Source organism: Coregonus lavaretus (genome assembly GCF_964263955.1).
Source record: "Coregonus lavaretus genome assembly, chromosome: 30".
Taxonomy (NCBI): domain Eukaryota; kingdom Metazoa; phylum Chordata; class Actinopteri; order Salmoniformes; family Salmonidae; genus Coregonus; species Coregonus lavaretus.
The window spans coordinates 5736294-5748892 of record NC_140017.1 but is presented as its reverse complement, the minus strand read 5'-3'; the positions used below and the strand labels follow the sequence as shown (position 1 = coordinate 5748892).

Here is a 12599-nt window from a genome sequence, read left to right as displayed (position 1 = left end):
CACTATTATTCTACAATGTAGAAAATAGTAAAAATAAAGAAAAACCCTTGAATGAGTAGGTGTGTCCAAACTTTTGACAGGTACTGTAGGTCAAACAGATCTGAAATGGTATGAGTACTAGCTGACTGCGTTTGTTTTTCTGTGATAACGACTCATGGGTTATGTCACAGTACAGCCATGGCTACTATGCTAGAGTATTTCTAAAGGGAGTTAGTTTAGTCACCTGTGCCATGGCCATGAGAACAGAAGTATGTGTACATATAGTCCTCTTGGTTGGTCACCACAGTGCGGAGAATGATAAACCACTTTTTGCCAGCTAATGAAAAATGATTTCATAATCCACTCATGGTCAGAGTCATAATTACATATTTATAGATGTCGACAACATACAGTAAGGTCATCCTTGAGCACTGGAACAATAACTGAACCATTTAAATTAACATAACAATATAACTTTGAGCATTCAGAATAACATTCCGAACTACAGCATTGACACCGTAGAGACATAAATCAGTAGAGAGAATCAATCCACTCTTCCCAACAGTGATTGACTGTACTTCTTAGTCACTACGCCTGACATCAGTGTTACCCTGTCCAGAGTTATATTTCAACATAGCTTTCTAGTACCCTTTTTACACTATCTTGCCAACCCGAACAAAATTGTACTGACTCGGATAGTTTCTTCTCACATCATTATTTTTAGCACGGTTCCAGCAACAATGGTGGATATGTAACCAGGCCAGCTCAGTACATCTTTGTTTGACTCGGTTAAGATCAGTACAACTTGGTAGGGCTCGGCTCGGTTTGGCTCAGTAGTGTGAAAGGCTCACTAACTGTCCTCCAGTAGCTGCACTACCTCCTCTTTCTGACACTTCCTGGCCAGGGATTGGGCTGTGCAACCTGTCGAATCCTTCCTACTACTCTCTGCCCCATTCAATAACAGGGCATTGATAATGGGAATGCTGCCATTCTGGGCAGCCAGGTGTAACGGGGTGGCCTGGCTCTTGTTCTGAGCATTGACGTTGGCCCGATGCGAGATGAGCTGGAGCACACTGACGAAAAACCCGCCGTTACACGCCAAGTGGAGCGCCGTCCAGCCGCTATCCTCTGCCACGTTGGGATCGGCCTTGGCCTCCAGTAGCTTGGACACCACTTCCTCCTGCCCGTGGTGGCAGGCCAAGTGGAGGGGCGTCCAGCCGCCCTTCCCTGGCGGGTCCACAGAGCCCTGGTGGGCTTCCAGTTCCAGCAGGGTGGCCACGTGGCCCTTCAGCGCAGCCAAGTGCATGGGCGTCCAACCCTGGAGGGTCGTGGGGTCAGGATTCGCCCCGTTGCCCAACAGCAGCCTGCAGATGCCCGTATGTCCCTTGAGGGCGGCGAAGTGTAAAGGGGTGTAGTGCCGGCTGTCCAGGGAGTTGACATCAGCGCCAGCTGTTACCAGCTGCCTGGCCACCCTGTTGTGGCCCTCCTCGGCTGCCAGGTGTAGAGCGGTGGTCAGGGAGTGGTCCGTCCCGTTGGGGTCAACTCCCTTACTTAGCAGGAGCTTGGCGATGGCGAGGTGGCCGTATGCACTTGCCACGTGGAGCGCCGTCCTCCCAAGGAGCTCCTCGCGCTCGTCGGCGCTCCCCAGCCGCGTCAGGAAGAGACGCACAACGTCCTCGTGGCCGTTCTGAGCAGCCAGGTGAAGCGGCGTCCACCCGGCTTTCTCCTTAGCGCTAGGCTGGGCGCCACTGTCCAGTAGCAGACGGACCAATCTGTTGTCGCCGCTTTGAGCAGCGAAGTGCAGAGGAGTCCACTGGTCCCCATCTCCGAGTTTAACATCCGCCTCGTGCTCCATCAGTAAGGAGCATATCTCGTGGAACTTGTGGAGCGCAGCCACGATGAGAGGGGTGTATCCTCTGACGCTCTGTGAGTTTACCTCCGCACCAAGGCTCAAGACATGCTTCACACTCTCCGTGTCACCACTAACCACTGTGTAGTGGAGGAGAGTGTTGTTGTCTTTGAAGAGCATAGACACATGCTCCTTCCTAAGCGCCTGTCTGAAATTTTCAAAGTCTTTCCTTGATAGAAGATTGAGAATGTCATCGCTGGTGTTGCTCATGTCTGTGAATGTAGAAATGCAACATAAACCAGATAAGACACAGAGGCAGAGGTACTGACATTGCAAAAAAGTTGCAAATCATCTGATACAGTATAGCAATATGTCTGCTGCCACATTTGAGTATGGCGGTAGCCATGGTTTATTGAAGTGTGCATGAATTTGCATACAAGTACTTTATCTAAAGAGACAAGGCTTTCCTCCTATGCATTATTCATTTTGTACAGTTGTTGTTTCGTCCCACGTCTAAGAGCCAGAGCTAAATAAGCATTTTGTCACATGATCCATAGGGACAGCTTTTTGTCCATTTCTCTAATTAGTACCGCATTTCCTTCTCCAGTTCCATATGTGAAAAACACTTGGTAGAATTGCATTTTAAATGTCAGCCCTAGTGGCACTGCGACACATTGAACATGAGTTAACATGTTTTCCCTATGTACTCACCTGGAGGGTTGGCGAGTGAGCACGTGGATTTCTTAATGGAGATATAATGAAAATGAAGTGTTAATAGTAGTCATCATAAGAGCAGCACATCAACAAGTTAATGTTGTTATTAATGGAGTTGTTATTTATCACCTTGATATGTAACAGTTAGCTATTGATATTCAGCAAAATATTTACTGTCCCATATATTGGAGATGCATCAGATGAACATGTAATCGGCGCTAAGGAGAACTGTTTATAAGATGCATACATTATACAACCATACAGTTGGCATTATCAAGGTTTTCTTTTACATTCACATGGGAGAGCAAACCATGAGAGACAGGGAGAGAGAGAGAGAGAGAGAGAGAGAGAGAGAGAGAGAGAGAGAGAGAGAGAGAGAGAGAGAGAGAGAGAGAGAGAGAGAGAGAGAGAGAGAGAGAGAGAGAGAGAGAGAGAGAGAGAGAGAGAGAGAGAGAGAGAGAGAGAGAGAGAGAGAGAGAGAGAGAGAGAGAGAGAGAGAGAGAGAGAGAGCTTTGAATCTGTTATCTCAACATTGATGGTGGATTCTGGATCTGTTATCTCAACATTGATGGAGGATGCAGCACTGAGCACTTACTCTTCTGCAGCTGGGCGACAGCATGGTATAATCAGGTTTGTGTGTATTAACCCCGTTGCTACATCCACCTATTCCCAGGATGTCGCTCAGAGCTTCTGTTTTTCGAACAGTGTCTGGAAGTAAACAAACAGACAAAGAGGTTTGGTCATTGATAACATCATCTCAAATTCAGAGGGATTTGATTTATGCACTACATGCATCCGTCATACTCAAAATGTTAACTAGATGTGTACAAGTGTGAAGTTATTCATTTAGAATTCTGTTCAAACATTAGTGTTTTTGATCTTGGGAAAAACAGATTGTAAAAACCATGAGGACTAGTTTTATGAAAACTTTTCATAATGTACAATAACTGCTGTAGCCAACACAATATTCAAGGGAACTGAAGATGAAGAAAAATCCAACTGAAACAAACGCACCCTTTTGTTCATACAGATTTAAGGTGTCCATTTTATGACGTGAAGTAGAAGGCAAATAACCTATTCTTATGCTTAATAATGCTGTAATATGGAAAATATAGGCCTACTGGCTCAATAGAGGAGGGGATGATAATGCAGCTAATCAAATTGTGGTTGAAACAAAGTTTGATGCATAAATCAAATCCCACCGATATGCTTACACGACTGGACAATTGCTTAGTGATGTTGCTAATTTCGATGTGGTAGTGTATGCATACATATGGTGTTTATTAGTGTTCATTAACATGGCACTTTAATCCTTTGCCTTAATTGCTTGCCTAACTAAGTGACCTGCAGCTCCTGTAAATGATCCAATTGTATCCGAGTTTATTTTAGAATATTACAATAAGGCATCTCACATCAGTAAGCATTACACTGAGCAGAGCATGTGTTCTCTGAGTCTCTCTGAGTCTCCTCAAAGTCTAAGATCAGAAAGCTGACAGTCTACAAGCCCTGGACGGGATAATTATGATCTTTAACACAGATGCAGAGGTACTGATTGCTGTGCAATTCAGGTCAAAGTGATGTCTGAGTACTTGGTAAATAAACTACCGGTAATTTACCAAAGTTACCATATTTTTCTGTAATTTTGGTAATTAACAGGTAATCTATGGCAATCTATGGTAATTTTGGTCATTTATACTTGATTAACTTTTTAAAAAACGTATTCATATAAAGTATTCATTTTTCTAATATCTGTGTCCATATTGTCCATGAGTTTTTAGGGAATAGACCATATGGTTAAAGAGAAAATAGCCTAATTAATGAAAAAAGCATCTAATCAACAATGGCATTATTTTCAATTAACTCTGCAACTCTTCCAACTATTGACTTTTTTCACAACAACCAGTTTGGCCCCAAAACATTTACAACAAAGACATATTGACATAGTCAAATAAATAAAAGTGTGTAAAAATATAAAGGATATTTAATACTGAAACACACCAATGGTATTTACTAAGTTGATGGGTTAAATTTAGGCTAATGTTTTACAGCTTTGTCGTTCCATTTTCTACCTTAAAATCATCTTATTTAATTTTGTTTTATATTTCATATATATGAAAATGTAGATAAATAGGCAGAATCTACCGCACACCCAAAACCGAATAGTGAAGGTGCTGGAGGCAAAATACATAACTGAAGAAACAGGAAAAAGTATCCGCAAACTTCCAGTCACAAATTCATTTTAATAGAGACTAAGCTTTCGGTCAATCGACCTTCATCAGAGCATATCTCCACAAACAATGGTGGGACAGGTAAGGCCACACAGTGGGCCAGAGATAATTACAGACACCTGTGATAATCTGAAGTACCCAAAAAGCCTGATCCCAGATCTTTGCGTATGTCTGGCATTGATGACAATGACAATAGGAGTTGGTTGGAGGTAGGTAGCCCAGAAGCCGGGCGATGGAAAAGTGTGGACTGAATTGGCTACTGGAGGGCTGCTGGTGTCAGATTATTACCATTGTGCCATTGAGTAAACCCCCAAAATATCTCTCCATCTTGCACTGCACCGTGGCTGACCCTGTGCCTCTCAACGTGTGGGTGTGTCTGGGGTTGGGAAAAAGGCAGAAGACTAATTTCCTTTCTAACCAAATGAACAATAACCTATCTATTCTATTCTACAGTATTTTACAGCACAAACAGATCTGGAATCAGGTGAAGTGTTACCTGAGAAGTCCGGCCTCTCTCTGGGATCCTGATCCCAGCACTGTTGCATTATTGTGATCATCTGCTCACATTCGTGTGGCTTGTCATCAGGGATCTTTTCCACGCCTGGCCTTCTACCTGATGACACCTTCATCAGCACTGTTGTTGTACTGCTTCCTGTGTCACAGGAAGTTATATGTTCATTCAGATGAGAAATTATTTAAAAAATGAACTCAATGTAAAAGGTGATTATTAGCTTGTATAGTTTAACTACCTGAACTTTGTCAAACACTACTGTGTCTGTGATTCATTTAAAAATAAATCAGATTCACGAATCAGATTGCATTACCGCTACTCACGTTTCCCACCTTGATAAGGTTTCTTCTGGGTCAGGATTTCCCACATCACAATAGAGAAGCTATATTAAAACAAGGAACACGTAAGACCACTAATCGGACAGGATAATTTTTATGTGGTTCATTCCCCATGTGTCTAATGACACTGAAGAAAAATATAAACGCAACATGCAACAATTTCAAAGATTTTACTCAGTTACAGTTCACATAAGGAAATCAGTCAATTGAAATACATTCATTAGGCCCTAATCTACGGATTTCACATGACTGGGAATACAGATATGCATCTGTTGATCACAGATAACATTTTTTTGAAGGTATTGGCGTGGATCTGAAAACCAGTCAGTATCAGGTGTGACCACCATTTGCCTAATGCAGCGAAACACATCTCCTTTGCATAGTTGATCAGGATGTTGATTGTAGCCTGTGGAATGTTGTCCCACTCCTCTTCGATGGCTGTGCGAAGTTGCTGGATATTGGTGGAACTGGAACACGCTGTCGTACACGTCGATCAAGAGTATCCCAAACATGCTCAATGGGTGGCATGTCTGGTGAGCATGCAGGCCATGGAAGAACTGGGACATTTTCAGCTTCCAGGAATTGTGTACAGGTCTTTGCGACATGGGTGATGGCGGCGGATGAATGACATGACAATGGGCCTCAGGATCTAGTCACGGTATCTCTGTGCATTCAAATTCCCATCGATAAAATGCAACTGTGTTTGTTGTCCGTAGCTTATGCCTGCCCATACCATAACTTCACCGCCATCAGCAAACCACTCACCACACGACGCCATACACACTGTCTACCATCTGCCCGGTACAGTTGAAATCAAGATTAATCTGTGAAAAGCCCACTTCTCCAGCGTGCCAGTGGCCATCAAAGGTGAGCATTTGCCCATAGTTTCATCAGATGTCCGGGTGGCTCAGACGATCCTGCAGGTGAAGAAGCCGGATGTGGAGGTCCTGGACTGGCGTGGTTACACGGGGTCTGTGGTTGTGATGTCAGTTGGACGTACTGCCAATTTCTCTAAAATGATGTTGGAGGTGGCTTATGGTAGAGAAATAAACATTCAATTATCTGGCAACAGCTCTGGTGGACATTCCTGCAGTCAATATGCAAATTGCACGATCCCTCAACACTTGAGACATATGTGGCATTGTGTTGTGTGACAAAACTGCACATTTTAGAGTGGCCTTTTATTGTCCCCAGCACAAGGTGCACCTGTGTAATGATCATGCAGTTTAATCAGCTTCTTGATATGCCACACCTGCAGGTGGATGGATTATCTTGGCAAAGAAGAAATGCTCACTAACAGGGATGTAAACAAATTTGTGCACAAAATTTGAGAGAAATAAGCTTTTTGTGCGTATGGACATTTTCTGGGATCTTTTATTTCAGCGCATGAAACATGGGACCAACACTTTACATGTTGTGTTTATATTTTTGTTCAGTGTACATTAAATCTAAATTATATGATCAAAGATTATACCTCAATAGAAACGATATTGAAAAAATCTATGACTTTAGGAACGAAGACTGAATAAATTATTGATATATCTAGTTAGTAACTCATAATGTTTGTATTACTTCATACACTATGGAATCTGTCTGCAGAGAGAGGGAAAACTAGCCTATTGACACAGTTCTATAGTGGGCCTATGTATGAGTTTGTAGGAATTTGCCCTTGGCAACTACCTCACCTGTAAACATCGAACTTGGTTCCCGGATGCTCAGGGCACAGGGTGAAAGTCTCTGGAGGTATGTAGCAAATGTTTCCTCTCGCCGTCAAATTCTCAATGAATTCCTTCTTGCTCCCAGCCTCCTCCCACTTAATTAAGCCAAAATCTGAAATCTTTGGAGGGACATTTTCTTCAGACAGATAATCATTAGCATGTACCACTGAAATCTTATTGAAATATAACCCTACACTTTTTAATGTTTGCATGCCTAATTAAAAAGAATCAAGAGATCATTAAATGTTTTAAACAGTAATAGCTGCTTTAACAGCATATCAGTGTCTCTGAGGAGCTATCCTCACCTTGATGTGGAGGTGATCGTCTAGAAGGATGTTTGAAGGCTTGAGGTTCAGGTGGAGAAGAGGAGGGTTCATGCTGTGAAGGAAGTTCATGCCCATGGTGGCCTCGTGAATCATCTGGAACTTCTTGGGCCACATCAACACGTGGCTGGTGAGGAGACGATCCAGGGAGCCATTACTCATGTACTCCATCACCACAGCGGGAGGGTCATTACACACCCCGTAGATGGATACAATGTACTTGAATTGAACTTTCTCCATCTTGGATGCCTCCTCTATCATTCTCCTACAAAGAAAGAAAATACAAGTGTAAGGGGGAGTTGACAAATTTTTTCCACACCTGAGCAGCCTCAGCAAAAAGGTTTCTGTTGTCAGTTTCAACCTTTCTAATCGAACACATTTATTTCCCCAGTATTTCGACCACTACTGCAAACTGCTACTTATCCAAACACCCAAATGTGCTCTCTTTTAGTAATTGTTATTCTATTCAAAACGGACAATTAAATTATGTTCTAGAGTATATCTTCTAGGCCTGTAAAAAAGCCACATTAACCATACCTGTAGAAACTGGTGGCAGTGAGGGTGGTATCGAAGCTTTTTAGGGCACACTTTTCCCTCCAAAGCTTGAGTTTCACTCTGTAGACCTGGCCAAAGCTGCGTTCCGTCAACTTAATCCAGTCAGCCTCAAAGTCATCCTTCTTGAAGATCCTGAACTTCTCCAGGCCCTCGTCAACACGATCCATGGGGGCAGATCACCTCCTGTGTGTCTCTAATCTCACACAAACCCAGATGAATTTCTCCGTGGGGTCTCCTTTGTTCATGAAGTGTGTAGACAACTACTGAGGAGGCGAGGCAGCAAACAAGTGTCTAAGACTCCAATGTGGTGAACTGTGGGTCGTAGGAGGAGCCATTTCACTACTTGTTTGCATAGCAATGTAACATGACCGGTTTCCACTGCACTGCCTGCCAAGAAAATTGCGTAGGTTCCCATCAGAGAGCAGGAAGGAAACCTGAAAAACCAGGTAGCTCTGATACCTGGAATGCTGTAGTGTTTATACTCACTCAAGTGCTATGATGAGCTTTTGTGCATGAGTGTTTGACATCAGAGTATCAATCAATCACGATAGAGACATCCATAATGATATGTACCCATAAATGGATAATCATAGCCATTTCTTGGAGGGTATCCAAAGCAATCCATCCAAACAGATATTACTGTGTGATAAATGTATTGTCCAGTACTGTAGGTTTGGGGACTACAATCAGGCCGGATGACAAAAAATAAACTGTCTGAATTAAAACCCATAAGAGTCTAAGCTTTGTCTAAGCCAGGGGAGGGGGGGGGATACTACTAAGCTACAGTACATTCGGAAAGTATTAAGACCCCTTGACTTTTTCAACATTTTGTTACGTTACAGTCTTATTCTTAAATGGATTCAATAGTTATTTTCCCCTCATCAATCTACACACAATACCCCATAATGACAAAGCAAAAACTGTTTTTTGAATTGTTTGCAAATGTATTAAAAATTTAAAACGGAATACACATTTACATAAATATTCAGACCCTGTACTCAGTACATTGTTGAAGCACCTTTGGCAGCGATTACAGCCTCAAGTCTTCTTGGGTATGACGCTACAAGCTTGGTACACCTGTATTTGGGGAGTTTCACCCATTCTTCTCTGCAGATCCACTGAAGCTCTGTCAGGTTGGATGGGGAGCGTCGCTGCACAGCTATTTTCAGGTCTCTCCAGAGATGTTCGATCAGGTTCAAGTCCAGGCTCTGGCTGGGCCACTCAAGGACATTCAGAAACTTGTCCCGAAGCCACTCCTGCGTTGTCTTGGCTGTGTGCTTAGGGTCGTTGTCCTGTTGGACTGTGAACCTTTGCCCCAGTCTGAGGTCCTGAGTGCTCTGGATCAGGTTTTCATCAAGGATATCTCTGTACTTTGCTCCGTTCATCTTTCTCTCGATCCTGACTAGTCTCCCAGCCCCTGCCACTGAAAAACATCCCCACAGCATGATGCTGCCACCACCATGCTTCACCGTAAGGATGGTGCCAGGTTTCCTCCAGACGTGACGCTTGTCATTCAGGGCAAAGAGTTCAATCTTGGTTTCATCATTTACTGAGGAGGTGCTTCCGTCTGACCACTCTACCATAAAGGCCTGATAGGTGGAGTGCTCCAGAGATGGTTGTCCTTCTGAAAGGTTCTCCCATATCCACAGAGGAACTGGAGTTCTGTCAGAGTGACCATCAGGTTTTTGGTCACCTCCCTGACCAAGGCCCTTCTCCTCCGATTGCTCAGTTTGGCTGGGCGGCCAGCTCTAGGAAGAGTCTTGGTGGTTCCAAAATTCTTCCATTTAAGAATGATGGAGGCCACTGTGTTCTTGGGGAACTTCAATGCTGCAGAAATTTGTTGGTACCCTTCCCCAGATCTGTGCCTTGACACAATCGTGTCTCGGAGCTCTACGGACAATTCCTTCGACCTCATGGCTTGGTTTTTGCTCTGACATGCACTGTAAACTGTGTTTCAAAAAATAATAATCAAAACACTTGTTTTGTCATTATGGGGTATTGTGTGTACATTGAAGATACTTTTTTATTTATTTATTTAAGGCTGTAACGTAACAAAATGTGGAACAAGGGAAGGGGTCTGAATACTTTCCGAATGCACTGTATTTAACCCCTTATTTTTGTCACTAAACAGTCTCCATAAATACTTCCATAAAATGTTTTGACTGGTACCGGTGGGGACCTTCAGACGAGTCTTGTGAGACCTGTGGGCGTGCTAGAGCAAAACCGACATGTACGTGTTTGTGAGAGTCTCATCTTTCCATAGATGGGTCATAATAGTTTGTAGGCCAAACAATTCGGACAGAAGATTTTGTGAGAAGACAGATTTTCGGGATGTCTAATGGTCTGACAAACATCGCTCTAGCTCTGTCACCTTTCACTGCAGATGTGGAAGTGTTACTACATAGGCAGATGCGGTGGATTGAAAAAAAAATACAGATATAGTATCTCTATCTTAAATTGACAGATTTTTATGGGGATTTTTTTATTATGATAAAACATTTCCACGGGGGCGCGGACATCGACCTTAGGGAGATTATTAAGGGAAATTGAGTGCACAGATGAAAAAATGTACCTGACTTGACACTTGATTGCCAGCAATACTCTACTTTATGATTATGGAAATTGAATAATTTTTAATGTTCTGCATGTTGACACAGCATTAAAGGGACATTACACTCCAAAATCATCTGTTTCACCTGAAAAGTGGTCCAATGTTAAGATTAATTCACATCATCCTCCATTAGTTGTGTAGATCCAGCAATGGAAAAGATCTGGAAATTATATGGCGATTATCTTTTCCACCAATTTTGGATTGTGTTATATAGCTGGATCTACAAAACAGATAGCCTCAGACGTAATTTCATCAGAAGAACAGGTTTGAAGTCTGAAAACATTTGATCAAACTTTGATTTTTTATTGTAATGTCACATTAACTACTTCCTGAAGAGTCAGCTTCTTGGATAAACTGAAAACAACTTTCAAAAACCTGCTCATTATAATTTTTTTAGACCCTGCGGGACACCGAAACATTATCTCATATTATCCTCTAATTTCTCTTCAGACTTAACATGCATAGTCATCCTTGATAGCAGGGGCCTCTTCTGCACAATGTAAAAAACAATGTCTCATTGTGTAACTTCTCCCGTCTGGAATCCTCCTAGAGAGAAGCATTTCATTTGTATGACACTTGTCTTCTCTGTGCTCAGAGGAACTGCACTCAGAGTCAAAAGAAAAGTCCCCACGCAAGCTGTATGCACACGCCTTGTAAATAATTAGACGACAGCAGACACAGTGCTGGGCAAATCGATTAGCTTTGTGCTTTGCAGATTCAGACTCTTGGGTGATGCAGCAGTGGCTGTCACAGGAGGATTGCACCGGCGCCAGTCTCCTATCATATCAATGCCTCCTTGGCTGATACTAATTATAAATATCTGTGTGCGTCCCAAATGGCACCCTATTCCCTAGATAGAGCACAACTTTTGACCAGGGCTCAAAAGTATTGCACTAAATAGGGAATAGAGTGACATTTGGCACAAACCACCTGTCTTCACTTTTCTGCTCCATTAGTGTAGTGGTAGACTATCTTTCAGGAAAGGTGTGAAGCAATTTCCTTTATGAGCGGCCTTGCGGCATGTGAAGTCAATTCAGGAAGATTAGAAAAAAAGATATCCTCCTCGAGCTATCCTTTTATCACCCCTGTTGTTCTGCTTATGGCTTGCGGATTTATATCATACTTACACTCTTGTAACCTTTAACAACCTATATTTGTCTGAGACAGAGTGGGCCTAGGTGAACAATTTAGAAATGTAACATTGATAGGCCTATCTTATGAATCTTTTATGTGTATGGGGGAGAGGTTTGCTTAGAGGCCTTTACATTGTGGTACTGTACACCATGACCTCCTGTGCTTTTTATTCACACGTTGTTAACAAAAAATATATATAATTAGTTAAGCTTCAGGATATTTCAGAACTACTGAAAGAGCATTCCAAATCTCTGCCACTCAAATTCTTCTCAGCTTCCCTTCCGTCTCTCTTTGGCATCTGTCTCCTTCCCTGCAGTGCAGTTTTGAGGAGCTTTCGTATTAACGGCTCACTGATTAATTTGGACTCGGGCCCATGAGTCTCATAATGCCTGGAGGTTGGGATTCTGAGACTATTCTCCTTTTATGCTTCCAGCTGCGCACGCTTTGTTCACACTTTCAACTACACAGATTTTTTTTATTAACAAATCCTCTTCAACACAATTTCCCCTTGCCTCATAAATCTGCTCAGTCTCTTCTCCCTCTGGGATGTCTGCGCTGGTCTCCCTGCATGTGCGTGTGTGCGTGCATGCGCTGTGTGTGATCTGTGATTTACATATGGAGTTATCTTAAAGGCGACGT

At 42.7% G+C, this 12599-nt stretch overlaps 1 protein-coding gene across 1 annotated transcript; it reads right to left on the bottom strand.

Moving 5' to 3' along the window:
- Positions 1 to 829: 829 nt before the first annotated feature.
- On the bottom strand, positions 830 to 8382 carry LOC311105528 (ankyrin repeat and protein kinase domain-containing protein 1-like; the record flags this gene model as incomplete). The annotated part of the gene is made up of 8 exons (XM_084147706.1): positions 830 to 2100; positions 2540 to 2570; positions 3138 to 3250; positions 5267 to 5422; positions 5605 to 5663; positions 7305 to 7456; positions 7643 to 7925; positions 8198 to 8382. 8 exons carry the CDS (start codon positions 8380 to 8382, stop codon positions 830 to 832), a joined length of 2250 nt encoding a protein of 749 aa, XP_084003832.1.
- Positions 8383 to 12599: the final 4217 nt, after the last annotated feature.